This window comes from Corvus moneduloides, chromosome 14, assembly GCF_009650955.1.
Source record: "Corvus moneduloides isolate bCorMon1 chromosome 14, bCorMon1.pri, whole genome shotgun sequence".
NCBI classification, from domain to species: Eukaryota; Metazoa; Chordata; class Aves; order Passeriformes; family Corvidae; genus Corvus; species Corvus moneduloides.
Genome location: NC_045489.1, coordinates 7,034,348 through 7,054,630, shown reverse-complemented (window position 1 = coordinate 7,054,630; position 20,283 = coordinate 7,034,348). Strand labels below are relative to the sequence as shown.

At 39.9% G+C, this 20,283-nt stretch overlaps 1 protein-coding gene across 1 annotated transcript in view; it reads left to right on the top strand.

Annotated features, from left to right (window-relative positions):
- LOC116450884 (integrator complex subunit 6-like) overlaps positions 1 to 19,376 on the top strand; it is a 40,445-nt gene extending 21,069 nt beyond the window's left edge. The window contains 12 exon segments of the mRNA XM_032123798.1: positions 1,376 to 1,539; positions 2,640 to 2,792; positions 4,388 to 4,520; positions 10,400 to 10,494; positions 11,254 to 11,364; positions 13,021 to 13,236; positions 13,737 to 13,860; positions 14,413 to 14,555; positions 14,900 to 15,131; positions 15,741 to 16,133; positions 17,498 to 17,591; positions 18,016 to 19,376. Coding sequence (XP_031979689.1) covers positions 1,376 to 1,539; positions 2,640 to 2,792; positions 4,388 to 4,520; positions 10,400 to 10,494; positions 11,254 to 11,364; positions 13,021 to 13,236; positions 13,737 to 13,860; positions 14,413 to 14,555; positions 14,900 to 15,131; positions 15,741 to 16,133; positions 17,498 to 17,591; positions 18,016 to 18,115 — 1,958 coding nt within the window. The 3' untranslated portion in view covers positions 18,116 to 19,376.
- The last annotated feature ends 907 nt before the right edge of the window (positions 19,377 to 20,283 follow it).

Sequence of the window (20,283 nt, the reverse complement as noted above, 5' to 3'; positions counted from 1 at the left end):
ACTTTGCTCCCTGTGAGTTGAGTGCATAAAAGGAAAGAGGAAAGTGCATTCCAAATATGAAGCAGTTCTTCAGATTTGCAGAAGTTCATGGCTTAAAGGAAGAGGAGGGGGCTGACCAGTTCCAATTTAGGAAGTTAGGATCCTGGAATATCAGAAAACATAATAACGTTTAGCATCACCTGAACATTTTAGCAAAGCCAGCTTTATTCCTGCTTTCATTCTAGAATCAGCTTTTTCTGTGTTTGTTTTCTCCTTTTGCTTATTTAAATGTCATTTTATTGGAAGGCTTTCCTATAACACTGTGCTGGACAGCACAGCAGCAAATTCCCAAGTCTCTGGTGGCTCAAATGTTCTCTCCTATGTGGCAAAACGACTGGTGAAATTTGGGGCGTTCTTTTGTTCATTTTTGTCACGTTTGAATGGTGATGGACTATGGATATGAACGTTTAAAAATGTCAAGACTTTTCATCTGTATGGGAATTGAAAAAGTCCTAAACTAGAGAGAAATACAATAGGATTTACCCAAGCTGTAAAAATCATTGTTTTTATAATGCAGAGAAACCAAACTGATGTATCGCTGAAATATGGTTTCCACAGTATTACTGACCAGTTCTTTAAAGCAAGGAAAACAAGTAATGTAAAGTCTTTTTAAAACAGGGAAGATTGTTTAAGTGGGTGATCTCTGCTGTGCTGTTTGCTTTGCCAAGCAGTCTTTGAAAAACTGATGGTTTACATCTGTAGTGCTACAAAGTTCTTTGTCCTCATCGTGCAGGGTGTCAGTGGTGGTGACGCTGCAGTGGGCTGGCAGGGAGCACTGCCTTTGCAGCAGGCTGTGGGGTTTAAGTGATCTGTGAATGGCTGTAATTAAAAATTTGCAAAAGCTGCCTCCTGCAAGATGCACCCAACTTCTCCAAGGAATTTTGCTCTTTCAGTTTCCACTAGTGGCAGCATCAGTCAGTGAGCATTGCAGCCCATGTAGAAAAGTAAATGCCAATTCTCAGCTTTTCCAGTGCAGCAGAACCAGCAGCAGTAGCTTGGTGCTGCCTGTGGGAGCTGTTTCAGACCTGAGCTTAAGCAAATACATTCTTCCATAATATGTGAGTATGCCTTGCTGCAACTCACTGTGGTAATGGCTGTGCAACAGGAGCAGAAGGGAGATCAGGGCAAATGTTGTAATTGTTTCTCAGATGATTCTGTGATACACCTGGATGCTCAGGTTATTTCAGCCTCTGGTGTAAAGATCTGTATGTCTTTGGAACAAGAGTAATGAAATGCCTTACTGGCTGCTAATACAGAAATTTTGCTAGCAGACAAATGCATGCATGTAGCTTTTCATTTTCTTTTTGTTTGTTATTTTGCTTTGTTTAAATTTTAGATGGACTTGTTGATTCATCCAGGCCCATCAATTCATTTGCTTCTCAGCCGTGGCATAGTTGTCATAAACTCATTTATGTACGGCCTAACCCTAAAACGGGTGTTCCTGTGGGGCATTGGCCAATCCCAGAATCTTTTTGGCCTGATCAGAATTCACCAACACTGGTAAGTAAAATAAGAACTGAAAAAAGGATTCTGCACTAACAGTTGAACAGACTGAAAATAGATAATGGATAGAGTAGTTTTTACTTTCTCTGTTTATAATATTATTGTGACTTTGCTTTAGAAGGTTAAAACTGTTTTTAACAGAGTGGTATAATCTAATGTGGATACTGTAACCTGTGACATTTCTTGTATCCAGAAAGTTCACTTCCATATGGTTAGTTAATTTGTTGAATGGTTTTTAAAGGTTATAAAATTGAACTGTAAGTACTTCACGTACCACAAATCATAGTGAGCCTATTAAATTTTAATCAAAGCTTTATAAAATTCATTTACATGGAAAAAGGAGTATTTGTTTTTGAAAGAAGATCAACCATGGGGTTTTTTTTCTTAGTGTTACTTCATGTGTGAACTCTTCTTTCACTAGCAGGAAGAATTAAAACTGAAACAGAAGAGCTACTCCCTGCAGAAAATGAGAAAACAGTATTAATGTCTCGTTTTCTTACTGACATGATCATACATTTGGCATGCCTTACTAGCCTTTCTAAACATGTCTCTTTTGTTAGGCATATTCTGTTCCTGCACTTTGCAAGTGCACAAGGTACTGTCTGTCCATTCCCCTTGCTCCCACTTCCTGATTAAAGAGGGTTAAAAAGCCCCCAGAGATTTGTAGAGAATTCTTCGAGAGATTATTTGTGAATTGAGTGCAGTCTCACATCTGTTTTTCTGTGAACATCAAGCTGGGAAGAAGAGTTGAAGTTTCCTTTAAACCTCTCTCTGTTGTTGTAGCCTGATTGACATGAAGGCTTTTAAATATCAGGATAAATAATGGCATATTAACCATGTTTTTCAGTTGGTGGGAAGAGTGTATCAGTGTGTGAGCATTTTTTTCAGTTAGAGAAATATTTAGTTAATCTGTATTCTGTTATGGGAGCTTGTATTTTATTCTCTTCAAAGGAGTATTGTGAAAATGGAGTGTTTTAAGACTTGCAGGATAGTAAAATACTGGCTTTAGGATGTTTTTAAGAGAATTGGTTTGTTTACCATAGATATGTGAAAATTGATACCCTTTTGAAAATTGATACTCTTTTTCCCCCTTTCAGCCTCCGCGCACAGCTCACCCTGTGGTGAGGTTCTCCTGTGTGGATTGTGAGCCCATGGTCATAGACAAGCTTCCTTTTGACAAGTATGAGCTTGAGCCTTCACCCCTCACCCAGTACATCTTGGAACGAAAGTCTCCCCATACCTGCTGGCAGGTACTTGCCCTTTATTTGATTCTAGAAATGTAATGGGTAATCTGAGGTACTTCAGTCTTTGCAAGCCTGGAGAATTGAGGTCTGGTTCAAACTCTGCAGCAGATGAGAAGAAACATGTCAAGGTTTCACTTACCTCCTTTCTAAGAGAATTACCAGGAGTCAGAATGAGTGTTCCCTCCACAGGCTTTGTAATCTCATTTAATTCTCTTTCTAGGTCCACCTCATTTTGCTAAGAAATATGCCTCCCAGGTTCCATTTTTGGCTAAATTGAAATTCTCCGTAGGCTTCCATTTGCTTACAGGGAAAACCCAGCACTAGTTTCCATCATGTTACCTAATGAACAGATGCAAATCATTTTCCCCAGATGGTTGAAGCTGCTAATGGGAAATGAATGGAAACTGTTGATCCTGTTGACCAGATTGGCCTTGAAGAGGTTGAAGTTCTGTTGCTGAAATCCTTTGTCACATGCTCCTTTTGTAATTTTTTATAAGTTTCTGTATCCTCTGTAAAATAAGGCTCCCTTCTTAGTGGTGTTCTTTTAAATAATAGCTTAATGTGTACACCAGGAGTATGCTTAGTATGATACTTTAGCTGGAAAGGTGAACTTGGAGGTGTCTCTGGTTTTGTATCCCTAATAAATACTACAACTTAGTTGAAAAAATGACATGCATATTCAGAAGAAAAATTAAAGTTACTTTAAAAAAACTAATTTCAAAAAGGTCATTTAAACATTAATAGGTACATTATTTGCCTGAGTTACTAAAATTACTCTGCTGTTTTTCAAAACTGCTTTTCCTCTCCCAGCTACACATCAGACTCTTACAAATCAGAGAAATAGGCTCATTGTCATAGAAACCATGTAACAAACCCAGTTCCTTATGCCCCAAAAAACCAGAGGATAACCACTTGCTATTTGCTGCAAGGTTTATTTTTTTCTAGGAAAACTATTTTTGACTTAGATGTGGGTTATTTTGCTTGCCTCAGTCAAGAATATCTACCATTTTTATCCTGTTGTAATACTGTTTACATGTATTGCTTTTCAGGGTTAATACCCTCATATATGTGCACTTAAAAAAATAAAGTCAATTTTAAGAATGTTGGCACGGGGCATAATCAAGATGTTTCTTGTTTGTTTGTGGTTGGTTGTTTTGTTTAATTTCTATGCTTAAAAACATTTTGCATTTCTTTTTATCAGTGTTGTAAATATTAGTTGTGCTATTTTTGAGTCAGCAGACTAATTTCAAATAGCTTGTTTATTTAACATTCCTTCAACAGATGTACCCTAACCTATTCTAAATCATTGGAAAAACTCTTCAGGGCATCACTTCACAGTAGTTTCACTAAAGCAATAAAGATTACTCTGTGAAGAGCATTTCCACACTCACTGGGCATACACTAAATGTTGCATGTCTCCGTTTTGTGACTAGGGAATGTAAGTCCATTCTCAGCCCTGATGTGTTCAGGTTTGTCTGTTCTTGATAATTTACTGTCTTAATGCAGTTGGGTTCAGATTGATTTGAATTTTTAAATGCCCCATGCTTAATGTTCTTCACCTTCTTCATTCTAATACAGTGATCTCTCTTATTCTTTGTCAGGTATTTGTGAGTAGCAGTGGAAAATACAGCGAACTTGGCCACCCGTTTGGGTATTTAAAAGCAAGCACTACTTTAACCTGTGTAAACCTCTTTGTGATGCCTTACAACTACCCTGTTTTACTTCCATTGTTAGGTAGGTAACACATCTGCATTGGACTGCCAGTGCAGCTGCTTCAGAGTTAAAGCAAAACAATAATGGTTGGTGTTCTGCCTTAGTTTGAGACGTTATAAAATAATGGAGCTCAGAGAGTAGAGAATGTTGCAAACTCTTTTGAAATACTTTGGGAGGAGAGGATTTTCATACCCCCTCTCCCTTTTTTTCTCTCCAGCAGAGGAGGAGAGCTACCTGCTTCCAGTGCATGTTTGATGCTGTTCACCTCCTAGACACGTAGCCTCTTCCTTAACCTGGAGTAAGCTTCAACCTCCATTCTTTTCCCTCATTTAGGGTGTGGTGTATCCAGGTTTTGCGGTTGCTCTTGTAGCAACCTATTTTTTACTGGAAGATGAGATGCAGTGTTTGTCACGGGTGTTGGGAAGAGGGATTTCCCTAATGCAGTTTAGAGCAGTAAGAAGGAATTGTGCAGTCAAACAGTCTGCATTTCTTCCCTGCCCAAAGGAACAGGTTTTGTTTTTGTTTTTTTACTCCCACAATGAAATTACTTTCTAAGGAAAAATGATATGAAAAGGTGCTATACGAGTAAGTGCCACAGTAGTTGTGGTTGGTAGAGATCTGGCATAAAGGTAATGGCAGAGAGGAGTTTCCAGGGTGCCACTAACCCTTTCAGCTGCAGATGCTGCAAGGCTTTTTTGTTCTAGTTTTTTGTGGGTGTGTTCAGTGATACAGAAGAACAGTGATCAAGAGAATTAACATTGAGTCTTACTGTCTTACGCAGGATTTTTCCATTCATTTCTAGGAAAAAACAGAACATAATTCAGGAATGCTTTTTCATGATCCTGGTCATAACCAAAAAAGAAGAAACTTGTGCTTGCTGATAATGTGTCTTTTATAATAAGTTATCTATGTAGCCTGATAATTGTCCCAAAGTGTGCAAGAAGGGTGAGAGTTTCTGTGACTTTGTGGTTCCTGAAATACTGCAGCAGATCCACTAGCTGAAAAGCCATCACTGATCCTAAATTAATTTCCCTGTTCGTTTTGATGTTGACATTTGCAGTTCTGCTGTGTCTTTCGTGGTAGCTCTTGTCTTCCCCCTGCCTTTTTTTTACAGGGGTGTAAAGCTCTTCCTTCTCTTTGAGGAAAGGCACTTTTCAGTGTATGTAGTGCTATTCTGCAGTTTACTCACCTGGTAATCCCACTTCTTATATTTCCGAAGGCTCTTCAGAGGAAAATGCAGAGGTTCCACATTGCCCGAGATACAAAGTAGACGTTTTCTTGACGGCATGAATCCCATGCATTCCATATTGTTCACACAAACACACATAGTGTTACCTTCAGATCTCCTACAAGGACTTGATCTTTGGTCTCTAAGGCATGGTGGAATTAAGTTCTGTGGAGTATACTTTCAACACAAAAGTAGATCTGGGCCCTTTTCTACTTAGCAGTACAGAAAATGAGTGAGATGATAAGCAGCATGCCTGGTAAATTATTTGTAGATGTTTTTAATAATACTGCCTCTGTATTTGGCTCTGTAGGTGGGTAGGAGCACTCCCCGTGTCTCCCTTCATATGTACCAGTAGTGGGTACTGATGGTTCAGCAGAGGACTGATTTGAGTGTGTAAAACCAGTTTTTCATTATTCTCACCCAGATTTAAAAGGATGTGAGAACTCCCAAGACCAGGAGAAGTCTGCTCCATTCAGCCACTACCTGCCATATTGGTGCATCAGTGCGGTTCTAGTGGCTCCTGCGCTACTGGTAGAATATTGTGTTGGAGGACTGGTTGGGACAGTACCATGGATAATCTCTGTTCCTTCTGGTGACTCTTTCAAAGACAAAACCACTTTACAACTGTGTATTTGTACTGTATTATCAAATGTGTTCAACCTTATAAACAGTTAGTAAGATGCTTCTGAATTTTTTTGCTTGCATTATTTTTTCCTCCTGCATTCCTGAACAGGGGAAGTCTTAATTCTCTTTTTGAAAAATAGTGTAAGACAGCCCTAAAAACAGGTAAGATAGGTAGGGATGAGGCAGCTTGCAGGTGATACTGGAGCAAACTGAAATGAGTTGTAATGGTCCTTGGCTGAAGGAGGTAAATTGTACCACATCCTATAGCTTTGGTGATTTTATGTCTTGGTTTCTGCAAGAGTGGATTTGGGCATGTTGTAGCTTCTCCTGGCTTTTAACTTACAGAGCATGTGTTCAGGAGCTTTGTAAGGGAAAGGAGCCAATTAATAGGACTTGGTTAAAACAGTGAAGCCCCACAGTCCGTGTGTTAATGGAGTCATGCACTGTGTTTGGTTGTCTGACAAAAATGCTGGTCTCTGGTCCTCTTACGGTGGTGATGGATAATGTGGGATGTGCAGCTGGAGCTGAGCAGCTCCAGTTTGCTCTCAGAAAGCTAGAGAGAATCCTGACTAATTTGGTGGTGGTTTGCTCCCAGAACTGACGAGGTGCAGTTCTTTCTGTTCAGTGGGAGGCTGCTGAAGGCAGAGCTTTTTGCAGGCAGTTGCTGACGTGCTTCAATGCTGAATTCCAGGCCCATGGATGATAGGAATTTCCTCTTGAAGGATTGTTGCAAAGCAGTTGTACTTCAGGTGCTGTTGTTTAAAAACATTTGTACAGCCAAGTTTGTGAAGCAGAAGTCAAAGGAGGGGTTTTAGGGAGAGCTAAGTAAAGACGAGGTATATTTCTAAATGCCTCTGCCTTGCCTGAGATGTTTCCTTGGCTCCTTTTAGCTGCATAGGTGGGAGGGCAAGCACTGCTGGGCAGTAGGAGTGACTGTTCATTGGAAGTGTCAGCAGAAGCAGCAGTGAAACAGCCAGGTGGGAAATGCCTTGAGAAGGTGGTTAATACCCTTTTTCTGTGGGTCTAAATATGCCACAAGATGAGCATTTAGAAAATGTCTGCCTGTGAAGGACTGCAGCATGGACAGTTTCGTTTGTTGCTTTTACAGGCTCTGTGAGAGAACCTGCAAGTAATGGTGTTATATTTTGGAAACTAAGGGCTGTGTTCTCACCAGTGTGTACACAGCCTGCTGTGGCTCTGGGAGGGAGAGTCAAATACATTTTGATACATTTTATATCAATGGAGAAACAGTGACACAAAATACTGTTCTTGGTTAATGATGGATGCTATTTTCCATTGCAGTGCCTTATTTTTGGTTAGATGATTTGCAGGGAAGGATACTCTTTTCTGTGAATGTAGAATCATGAATCGAGGAGTATATCTATTAGTGCATAATTAGGAGAATTACAGGAGTCAACAGGGAATGGTGATGTACTTGCTCAGGTGGAATTTAATGTGAGTGGTGATTAAAAAAAACCTGTTAAGTTTTACTTTGGGTTACATGGTGCATGAACTGTTGTAATTTAGGCTCCAGTTAAACTACTGAAATTACATGCTGACTCTTCTCTCTCTCATGCTCTATTTTTTCTTAACTGTTCACTGATCTTAAAAGGTGCATCCAGCCCCCTTCTATAGTACTGGGTGTTAAAGGTGTGTATTATTGTCCTGTTTGTCATGGTTTGGTTGTTTTGTACGTTAATCTGAAGTGGATAAAGACTGCAATACAGTTTTTGGTTAACTGGTCTGTGTGGTTTTACCCAATCTCTTGAGTTATTACAGCTTGCAGCCCTTTCCTAATGGTTTTTAATACCATGCTCCCAATTATACAGTGCTTTTAGCTTCCTCTGAGTTCAGAAGTAAAAAGAATTCTGCATTAATTCTGGATTTCTGGACTATACAGAAATTAGTATCTGAAAATAATTAGGTAGAAGTGAAACTGAATTATGTAAGGATTTTTTCAATATTTTTTGATTTTTATCTACAAAAGCTCGGGGTTTAATCTGTGAAAGACATAGTTAACTGGATTATTGTTAGTTTGCTTATTTGTATAAATCATCACGTGCAGCCCAGGGCACAGGGGAAGAAGTGCCTTTCAAGTGCCTGTGTTGCAATCTGCTGACAGTGTGTGTATCAAACTCTTGAGCTAGAGGCAGGTAAGATGCTGATGGTGAAGTTCTCTTTGAAACTTGTGGCTGTGTTTACCACCCTTTCAAGAGGGTGGCAGTTCCTGCAGTGAGTTTGTGCTGTGGGGAGACTCTTTAATTTTAAACAGACAAATCTTAGCTGAAGCTCTGCATAGATTTGAGAACTTTTTCCTTTGATAGAAGTGATCAGGAAGGTGCTTTTGCTTTTGGTGTCTGGGAGTAGAGCTGTGCTGTGGATGGGGACTCCCAGCTGGCTGAGCTGAGGAGTAGCTGTGCCATGTCACAGTGCCTGTGTGCAGTTGATGGTACAACCTCACAGTGCAGCGAGACACTGCGTGCTGCAAGACAAGTGCGGGTAAGGGGTTTAAGGTTCAAGCTGTACTCAACCAACTCACAGACTGTAAAATATTAGGACATACTATAATACTGAACATCTTGCTTTTTAGGGTTTTTTTAATGTTGACTTTTGAGAGAGGGGTGTAGTTTAACTTGCATTTTGCTACAAAAATGTAATAAGTTTATGAGATAAGAATGGATGTTATTTTTTATTTGCCATATGTCATGATATCATCCCACATTCGTTTGGATAATAGAGCTAAGCTTGAAGTATATTGAGATTTCAAATGAAATTTTGATTTGTCCTCTTAAACTCTAGCCCACTTTCTTCAGGCCAGGGAAGAGAAGAAGTAGCATTTGTAGTGTGGTTTTTATATGTAATGCAGAATTAATTTAGATGGGAAAATACCTGTAATTGAGTGGGGTTTATCTATGAGAACTTGGGAAGTAGTATCATAACATCTGTTCAATTTATGCAGAGTACTATGCAAGTCAAATTTTCTTCTCCAAATATACCTGAAAACTCAGTGTGGAGAAAACAATTGCCTTGTTGCATCTGTCTTTCGCACACCCTTTTCCATGCATCTCTGTCTCCTGCAGCTCTCCCCAGTTAATTTTTAGACATCCCTTTCTCCAGACCTGCATATCCTTCCATTAGCCTCACTTTGCCAGCACTAAGAAGTGCCAACACTACTAAGAAGAATCTTTATTTCAGGGGATAATTCAAAATTTCAAATGGTAAATTGCAGGATGCTGTGTTTGGTGTAGAGACCACGGCCACAGTTCATAGTGTGCACAGCAAATAGGTCCACACTTCACCTCAGTGATTCCTAAAAGACCAGGTGTACACCTGTAGTGAGCAAAGTGCTACTAAAACAGTATCCAAACGACAGAAATTCTGGTTGCCACTCTCTTAAAGGGCAGCAGTTTTTGTAGCTAATTTCTGTCTCGTTTGCACCTGTAGGAGACTTTGCTGCCCTGGCATGAGGCAGGTGCTGTGGCTGGAGGTAACCCCTTCTCTGCCAGGTGCAGCTGCTGCTGTTGGCAGCAGTTCAGCAGAGCTGGCCAGAAGGATTCCCTGATTGGATTTTTTTAGTTTTTCCCTTTGATGCTAAAGAATATTTTTACTGGAGACCAGAATTCATCATACAGGTTGAACAGAAGAAAGCTGGTTTGAAAATGGAAATTGAACCAAATTAATGTTGTTTGATTTAATCAGATACAGGGACTCCCTGATGTGCAAGAGAGAGGCAAGGGAGGTGAAACTCTTTAACAGGTGGATCTGTTGCACCTTCCATGCTTCTGGTAGTTGTGTGCACTTTTCAAGTCTGATGTACCTTGTAAGTTTGCTTGTAATGGGGTCTTGCTCTGGATTGCCTACTGCAGCTAGGACTGGGGATTCCCAATCCTTCACACCTAAGATTAAGAGCAGTTTTTGGGGGGAAGCCCCATTGGGAGATGGGTGGAGGGAGAAAACAGGGGGAAATCTGGCACGTACGATTTTGGACAAAGTTAAAGGTCTGGAACTGTATAAATGACACCTTCTTTTGTTGTTTTCCTTGTTGCAGATGACTTGTTTAAGGTTCACAAACTAAAGCCAAATCTGAAGTGGCGACAGGCTTTTGACAACTACCTAAAAACAATGCCTCCTTACTACTTACTGGTATGTTCTTCTTCTCATCTCATCCTCCGGGGTACAGTGGCTGGTGTGACCAGAGTCCTTTGCATCACACCTCTTCCTAGTAAATTTTTTTTTTTTTATCTAATTATAATGGCTTTTTAGGTAGTTAACATTCTGCCTTTCAGAGGTATGTAGATTAGAGCAAACATTTTTAAGAATTAAAAAAATTTGTAGAAATACTAAGTAGTAGTAGTAATGTTAAGATATTAAGTGTTTAATAAATGTGTTTTCTGATCATTAAATATTAAATGAGTTTTGATCAAAAATACTTCAGAATGTTCAGAGAAACCAAATTTAGCATTATTTTTGTAACTGGATAAGGAAAATGCAGATTAGTTTGTTTATTAATGTGGGTGAAATGCTAGATCTTGGGAAGCTGATACTGACTGGACCAAATGAAGGGTGGGGGGAGGCACTGTGTCACCTTTTACGTGTAGCTTGGACAATGCACCTCAATATGGACTTGCATCATCCCGGCTATTCTGGACCTGAGCCTTTGAGTGGAAATTGCCAGCGGCACCATGCTGTGTGGTGTCTTGGTGATGTGGCATAATGTCCATTGTGAGCTAGTTAGACACCAAACTCATGTCACACGTTATCTGAATAGACTTGAATTTTAGTGGCCAAAAGTGGAAAAGCTAGAGCACTAATCTATGTGCCTTAGCTTCCTATAATTGAGCTTATAAATTTCTTTTTTAAATATTTATTCTCTTACTATTGTGTATTTTGTTTTCCTTATAGCCATTAAAGAAAGCCCTAAGGATGATGGGAGCTCCAAATCTGATATCAGATAATTTAGATTGTGGACTTAGTTACAGTGTTATCTCTTACCTTAAAAAACTCAGCCAACAGGTAGTATTGATAAAACCTTTGCAATTAGAAGTGCGTTGATTATTTAGTTTGTGGTAATCTCATTATAAAACAGTTAATCCCTGTGGGAGTTCATATGGGTGTGCAGCATATATTATAATTGAAGATTGGTGAGCATTTCTCTGCAAATATGGATGAATCCAGTGTGATTCTATAGCCAGTGATTGTGCCTTCTGTAAGTGGGGGAGAGGAATGCAAAGGAAACCTCTTCAGCTATACTTTAAATGCTAGACTTTAAACTCCAAAGATAATCACTAATTGGATTTATGGCTGCTCTTGCCGTTTTTCTTCACAGCTGAAGTCAGAGGCTTGCTTTCAGCCTCATGTTCATTTCCACGTGTCCCTTGGCAATGTGTATTTTCCAAAAAAAAAGTGTGTTCTTGTCCATGGGGAATAAAATCATAGTTCAAGCTTTATATCTGAGCCTCCTGTTTCCTTCAGGTCAAAGTCATTCTATGTGTTAAGTGTGACCTGGTGCGAAATAGTCTTACATATCTTTTTCTCTTTGCCAAGACTGCCGTTCCAGGTGTAAGGGCCTGGAAGCTCTTCCTTCTTAGCATGAGGGGCTCTTACAGCAGTAGTTGAATATCTAGAAGACAGTGGGGAAGCAGTGCAGCCTTTTACAAAACAAAAATCCTCCGCCTTAAAGAAGGCACAAAATACATCCCAAAGCCTCTGAAAAACTGAGCATCTACTAGACATAAAACTTCCTGTGGTATTTTGGTAATCTAGTGATATGCAAATTCGTATTATTCATCTGCACTATGGAGTTGGAATTACTTGAGATGGCTGCTGTGGCTCTCACATTCTCAGCACATGGAACAGTTTGAATCTGTGGAATGCATTATAAACTCCTGTATAGGCACAGGCAATTCCAGAATTCTGCTGTGCTTCTGCTGTCCTTAAATTCAGTTTCCCACAGATAATGAAGCAAACTCTGCAGAGGAGGAGCTCTGGGGGAAGTGGGTTGCAATCACAGTGGGTTTTGGGGTTTTGGTTGGTTGGGTGTTTTTTTTTTTCCTTTGGACGTATTACTAGTGGGTAAAATAAAACTTAACTCTGAATACAGTTAGAGCTTAATACAGTAAAATTCTCTGTAGCTATAATAAGAAATCTGTGCTAATTGGAGAAGTGATACATTTTTAGAAATTGACTCATAAACCAGATCTCTTTTACAACTTTTCCCCCTGTATTGTTACAAACATACAGGGCAAACCTTAGTTCATAGGTTTCTTCAAAAATAAACTGAAATTATATTACTACATCTGAATAATACTGTTGTTTTAGATGCAACTTTATTGTAACCTAAGGCATCCTACCTTCCATTTTGGTTTTTCTTTCCCTTTAAAGATGGTTCTTCAGGGACACAAGAGAGTCACAGACTTCCAGCAAAATCAGGGATATTCACAGACCTCCTACTGGCATATAAATTTAGATACACTGGCTAAATATTTTTCCATATGCTAGCACATTAGGATTTCTTTATGCTTGAGATCTAATCTATGTAATCCAATACATCCCTGGGTAGGTAGTTGGGAACTAAATTTGTAGTTTAATTCTGCTAATGTACTGTGTGTTTTGTACTGGAAATGTGCAATGCCTGCTGATTCTTTAACTCACGGTGTGATTCCATTTTAGACAAAAATAGAATCGGAACGGATAATAGGTTCAGTGGGTAAGAAAGTTCCACAAGAAATTGGAATAAAAGTGAAAAATCACTCCAGTGGCCTCTCCTTGGTACACAGTAGGGATTTTAAACAACTGCTGCAAGGGATCACTGGAGAATCTCCACTGAGACTATCGGAAATAAATGTTAAAGAATTTGCTGGATTCCACATAGGACTTTTAAACAAGGTAAACAGCATTGTGATCTTGCATGACTAAGCAGTTAATCTCATCTGTTTTAAACAAGTAACTTCTATGTGTAGAAGTAACTATGTTACTACTTAGTGTAGAAGGAAGTACCTTCTCTGAAGTGGGATGAGTACAGCATAGACATAAAGAGGGAGAAGAATAAATGCAATTTTTTTGCATTTGATTTTGGGACACTGTTTGAAATCCCCATGGTAGTAAACAAAAATTACTGTGCTTTAAGTGCCAGTCTCTGCAAAAGACAGCTATTGTTGTTCATCCATGAATTAACATGCTTACTCTTAATGGAGCTGAAGGCACTAATCCTGAATAAGGTCATGTTGAAAAGACAGCCACTGAGCTTGTTGTAGCCCGTTACAAAGGTCTAAACTTTCTTAAGAATATTTTTTAATAGTTAATGTTATTACAGTTCATAGTGGAATTTCTCCATGCACGAGAACTGATGGATTAACTGAAAGTTACATATTTTGTTACAAAACTAGGATTTGAAGCCACAGGCATTCAGAAATGCATATGATATTCCTCGTCGCAGTCTTCTAGACCAGCTAACAAGAATGAGAACCAATCTTCTGAAAACACACAGGCTTATCTTGGGACAGGATGAAGGTAAGGAGTCACAGTTCTTCATTAACAGTTTGAAGAGAATACAGCTATTTTTGTTACTTCCTTAAGGCAGTGTTTTTTGTCTCTAGTGTGGGAGCAGAAGTAGCCATTGCATCTCTTGCTACGTCAGACAATGTCATTTTCTTGACTCTGAAGGGGAAGGAAGGAAATTTTTGCCTTCTGTCATGCAAGATGTCGTGCTTGCTTTGAAATTTAAATATAAGTTTCATGGGAGAGCTTTCGCATTCACCAGGGTTCAGCATAAAGTGATGGGGGCTTAAGGCAGAGAGGAGCTCTCTTTGTTTTTTGTGAGGTGCTGGTGGTCTAAAGATGCAGTTGTCAGCATAGAAATTAACGTTGCTTATTTTTTATTCTTCTGCCAGTTAAGCTTAGTTCTTGCCAGGCTTATTTCCACAATTGTAATCTTCTGCTCTTCCTTTGTAGTGAAGAGAAGTAGTCAGTTCTAGTTCTTAAATGCTAACACTTGGAATTGAGGTGTGTGAAGTTTGTATTGCCTTAATTTTAAGACTAATTAAGATCTCTTTTCTGTTGCAGACTGCCTTCATAGTGTTCCTGTTGCTCAGATGGGAAATTACCAGGAATACCTGAAAATGATGCCTTCACCTCTTCGGGAGATTGACCCAGATCAACCAAAAAGACTTCATACATTTGGCAATCCATTTAAACAGGATAAGAAGGTAGGAGGGGCCTTGCTGCCTGCTGTGCCTTTATATTTAACACAGCTTGAAATAATTAGTGAGTAGAATTTCTCCCCCACAATTACAATCTATTGCTAACCTGTGCAGCCTATGGAAAGGAAGGATGTCTCTCCCATGTGGTCCAGGAGGAATGTGTACAGAATCGTGCTGGTTTACAGAGTGGCACTAGGCTCTCTCTGGTTGCCTTGGGTATCTCTGTTCTGAGAGCTGTCAAGTGTTCCAAAAGCCACTTAAATCTGAACACAGAGGGACTCAACTCATCAGTGGATTGGTGAAACAGTTGCTGTTTTGTACTGTTACTTAAATTATTACTTTTGTTTCAGGGTATGATGATAGACGAAGCTGACGAGTTTGTGGCTGGGCCCCAGAACAAGATCAAGCGCCCCGGGGAGCCCAACACGCCGGCGTCACTGAAGAGGCGGCGCAGCATGTCCCCCCTGCTGCGGCGGCCGCAGTCACCGCCCGTCGTCACCAACCACGTGGGCGGGAAGGGGCCACCCGCTGCTCCTGGCTCCCCCTCCTACCTGAACCTCAAGGGTGTCGCAGCAAATAAAGGTATACTGAGCTGTGGTACAGCAGCTTGGGTGGTGGGGGGATATGGGGAGGAAGGGAAAAGGTTCTGCCAGCGCATCTGTGCTTTGCTGTTATGTAGGACTGAGTTTCTTTTGTTGACCTAGATAAACAGGCTGCTGCTACAGCTAAGGAAATCTGAAATAAAAAAACCTGTTTGGAGATACTTTCGATCTCAGATCAGCTTTTAGTTTTTCTTTGTGTATTTTGTGGCAAAGAAGGAAAGTTAAAATATGGTTGTTTCATTTCCCACAAATAGGAATTGTCATACACACCTATTGCAGCAAATGGAGTGGGAAGAAAACTCTGTTAGCTGGGTTTGGGAAGAGAAGGAAAACAGGAGTTTACTTAGGAGTCATGACTTTGCACTAGGAATACAGAACGTGGTGACTTCACAGTAGTGATAGGAGGTGGTAACAGTCCAAAGGGGAATCCCTTGGTCCCATCCACAGTTGAATAAAAGTATTGAGGTGTTGTCCAGTGCTGTCAGATTGCTACACAGCACTTCAGACAAAAAAGATACAGAACTACTTCTGTTTGGTTCTTTTGATGCTGCACTTGTGCACCAGTAAGGTATGTATTTTTCACTTGTAGATACCAGTAACAGTGTTGTCCAAGATGGCAATGGAGAGAAGAAGGCAGAAAATTGTCAGTCATTGGAGAAGCACATTGATGGCTTACCTGTGCAAATGGCTCCTGTGGTTCCAGCTGCTGTGGGAGAGGATGAGATGTTACCTAACGATTTAGACTCTCTACCTGTTGAATTCAATTGTTTAAGTGAAGATGGGTTGGATCATAAACCTGGTACCAATGCACTTGTTCGAGGGCCTCTGAATTACAGTGTGAGTGGAGATGACCAAAAGCGGGCCATGGAGTCTACTTCTGAATCTGTGCCAAATTCCTTTAAAATAACACCTACCATGTTGGAGGGAAACAATGCTGACATCAAAATTAAAGTGATGAAAGAGGTTCGCAAACCTGGAAGAAGTAAGTTATTTGTGTGTGTTTATTTTAGTAGTATATTATATGTGGTGTGGGAGAGAAGACTTTTCCTTGAAGGAAGGAGTTATTTTCAATATACACAGAACTTCAGACACTGAGTAATTTCTGGTTGCTTGTAAATGAGCAATGGAGAGGCAAAAAAGGAAATGCTGGGCAGGTGAGTTGAAGTTTGAACTTGGGCTTGGGAAGTTGAGTGCCAAGTCACCCTGTTTGCCCTCAAAGACAGGGTAACTGGTATATGAGGTGCCTGGTGAAAGCAGCACCCTTCAGAGGTTTTGGTTTTGTTACCAGTGATCTAATAAGACTGGGTACTCTGCCTTAGGCTGCACTGCTCCTGTGTACACAAAGTGTACTTGATGCTCTGTGTCCATCAAAACTTCCTTTGCAGTGCAAAGGCATGTCTCTGTTAAGGGTGCATCTTGGAATATGTTTGAAAGGGAATATTAACAGTTAATAGCACAGTCGGGCTTTTTAAAATCTTGTGAGACTAATTAGTGGTGAAATGCTGCTGCAAACTTTCAGTAACTGAGGACTAAAAATGACATTCTGCAAAGTGGGCTCGCCCAATTTTATACCAAATTCATGTTTAGTAAATGGTGATGTAGAGTAAAACACTGTGTTCAGTGTGAGTTGCCTGTCTTGCTGCAGAATCCAAGCAGTCATCAAAGAAGGAAGCTAAATTGTAGTGGCTTAAATATGTACGTCTGTTCAGAGGTGTGACTGTTTATGCTCCCTCTGCCTGCTGTATCACTCTGAGCAGGCTCTTGGTCACAGCACTATAAATGTATTTGTACTGGGGTCAATTGTGGGAAATAGTGAAACAATGCTGGTTTTAAATTTGTTTCCAATTTGATATGTCCAGTTTATTCTTTTGCAGTGAACATATTTACCTTGTACCTGTGGGACAGTCATATTTTGCTCACACCCTTAGTTGATAATCTGTCTTTCTAGAGATCTAATGGCAACCTCTGCTTTCAGAAACAATGGCTCCAGGCCAGATCAGGGTTTGGTGGCCCTGTGCATGTTAACTGTGATCATGGAAATGGGAGGCTTCTCTCTACTCAGCCTGCGTTTTCTGAAGATAAATGTTCCTAGCTGCTGCTCTTTGAAGAGAACCTTGATCTTTGGTGCCACATTTGAACTCCCAGATCATCAGTATCACTTTAAATTATCTATCACCTCTCTTCTGCTCTTAAAGCTAATGCAGGTGTTTTTCTTGCCTTATGTGTTTTATCATACACAGATACATGAAACTGGGCTTTGTTTTTCCTTTTTGGCTCTTAAGCTTTTCTGAAATTGCATCTGCGACATTCATTTTTAACACATGGTTGAATTTTTATCTCTTTTAGATTATGAAAAAATATTTTCTCTTCTTGAGGAGGTGCAAGGACCTATGGAAATTCAGAAGTATTTCATTGAATTTGCTATCAAGGAAGCAGCAAGGTTTGTGTAGATAGAAATGACTCAGAGTGATAAATATTAATTTAGATCGTGGTAGTAAATATTAAACTTTATCAGTGCTAGTATTTTGATTTTCTGTTTTGACATATTTAAATTATAATTGTTTTAGTCCTCAAATTACCATTACATTTGTATGGAGTAAATGGTCTTTAAGTAAAGTTTAAATGTGAATTAGAGAGATACTGGGTTGTTACTGAAGACCAACCCAAAATTTGGGTGGGCTGGGGGGAGACAGATGTATTAAATTAAATTTTCTAGCCATTCTTATGCCAGAAATAAAGAAAGCTCTTCCATACTGGAAACAGAGAGCCTCTGGTAATATGATTTGTCATAGCTGAATATTCTTGAGTTGTTCAACTGTATTTTTGGAAGAAGAAATTTATGTTGCTTTCCCTCTCTTCTGTAGGTTTAAAAAACGGGTCTTAATACAACATTTAGAGAGAATACTAGAGGAACTAGATTTCACCAGCCCACTCAACAGAATTAATCATGTCAACAGTAGATAATAATGTACCGGCCAGACGAATGTGGACTAGGAATGAGTTTGCTGTGCCACAGAAGAGTGGAAGAGGACGTAGCTGCTGCCCTCGCCATCTTGGCAGTCAAGTGATTTTACTGTCACAGTCTGAGAAGAAGCAGTGGAGCTTTAACTTTAAGAGCCTGATTCGGCAGAAGCTGGGCTATAACCTTAAGGATTTGCTATGAAAGGTGTGGCTTTTTCCTGTGGAGGGTGCTGTTTGCTCAACAGGCGGAAGAAAATAACCATTGCTGCCCCTCCTGCAGGTGATGAGAATTTACTCATTTGAACGCTGTCATTAGACATTTACGTGCTGTAGGCAGCAGGTTGCACTAAAATGGGGCACTGTCAAATGCACACACTGTCTGCATCGTGGAGAGAGCCCGTGTGTTCCCAAAAAAACCCTCCCAGAAACACCTGCACTGGTAAAATTGCATGTTGCCATCACAGAGACAAGGGTCTTGTTCCCAAGAACTGCTAGCCATGCCTTTAAACTTGAGATTCAGTGTAGATTGAGAGTAAAGAAACTGCTATTGTGTTAATGAAAGCTAAAGACAGCCCTGTGACTGTTACCACCTGATGGTCACTAAACAATCTACCTCAGACTCTCTTCTGTTTTGTCTGCAGACATTATGAAAGTGCACCTGAGGCTTCCCAGGTCCCCGACTTCAGTTCTCTTTCATCCTGTGAGGAGGACGGAGATTCTTCAGGTGGCCTTGGCACACGCTGTGCTTTGGAAGCACTAAAAGGAAACGCTTTTAAAAACGTGTATTTTAATGTTCATACAAAAGAGATTATTTTGAACAGTATTGTTACCAGATCACTAATTTGATATTTTAACTGTATAAATTTTTTTGGAACATATGTATATATAAAATAAACCATTTTATTAATTTTTAAGAAGTGCTAATCTGAGGAGTCTGTAGCGGGCAGCACTGAGTTCCTCCAGTTGTCTGCTACCGGCAGACTGAGGATATTTTTGTAAAACCAGCTGAACCTGGTCTTTCACATCCTCAAACACAGCTTATGGTGTTAGCTGCAGAATGTGTTTGTACCCTGGAGCACCTGCCCATGTGTCACTCAGCTTGGCCTCTGTGGGGTGCACATTTTTACTCAGTTTTGAGGGCACTAAGTTCCAGTTTGCCAAACCCTTGGTTACCTGAGCTGGTATTTTCTCCTTTGTTCCTCTTAACTATTTTGTCCAAAGGCAATGCCATATATGACAGAACATATAAAGGAGACTGAAGCCACCTGCGTGTAATTTTTTTTTCTCTTTAAAGCAATACAGTAATGTGCCAGTATTAAGTGGCTGTTTGGATGAGTGTGTATTTTCAGTTGTTTGCTCATAACATCCTCTGATCCTCTAACAGCTTTCTTTAAAAGACAGGTTGAAATTGTGCTCATGCTAACTTGTGCTCTTGGCCTCATATGGGAAATATCCCATGGATTTCAGTGGACTGGCCAGGCAGGGAAATAGATTTTTGTGGTGAGCCTATACTTCTCTGTTCCTACTGGTATTTTTAGTACAAACCAGCCTGTGAGACATCTTTTCCATCCACTCTGAAGCAGTGGCCTTGGTTTCCTTGGAAGATGCAGTTTGCCCATTGGAATGACACCAGTGAAATTCAAGAAGGAAATGAAATCCAGCAACAGCAAATCTCTGTCAGGATGTACATGAATGAAGTGACATAGGAGAAGGCATTACTATAAATGTGTCCTGATTCTTACAAGTAACTTTTATTCATCTTTGCAGATGAATAAAAGTGATTTTTTTTTTCATTTTTTAAACCACAGAAATACCTTGGAATGATACAAAGGGGGATTTACTCCTTCAAGATTTCACATGGAAGCTGTTTGTCACCATGATGGACCTCCCATGCCAAATGTTGGACTCTTAAAAGGGATTTTATATACAGAGGGTCAGATACACTGTGCATACCTCGTTGTAAAATGGCCTGGTTAGAAGCATCAAGTTGCTTGTAATGTGCTATTCTTGAAATAGTAGGTGATAAGAGGAGACAGCTTTCTTCCATATAGTTAATGGCCGTTTAATTTTTATCGCGGATTCCAGAGACACTCACTTGATCATTGTGTGTCTGAGCAGGGGCCAAATTTTTAAGTAGTGACCTTGTTAGTGTGTAAATCTGCTCTTTTGGT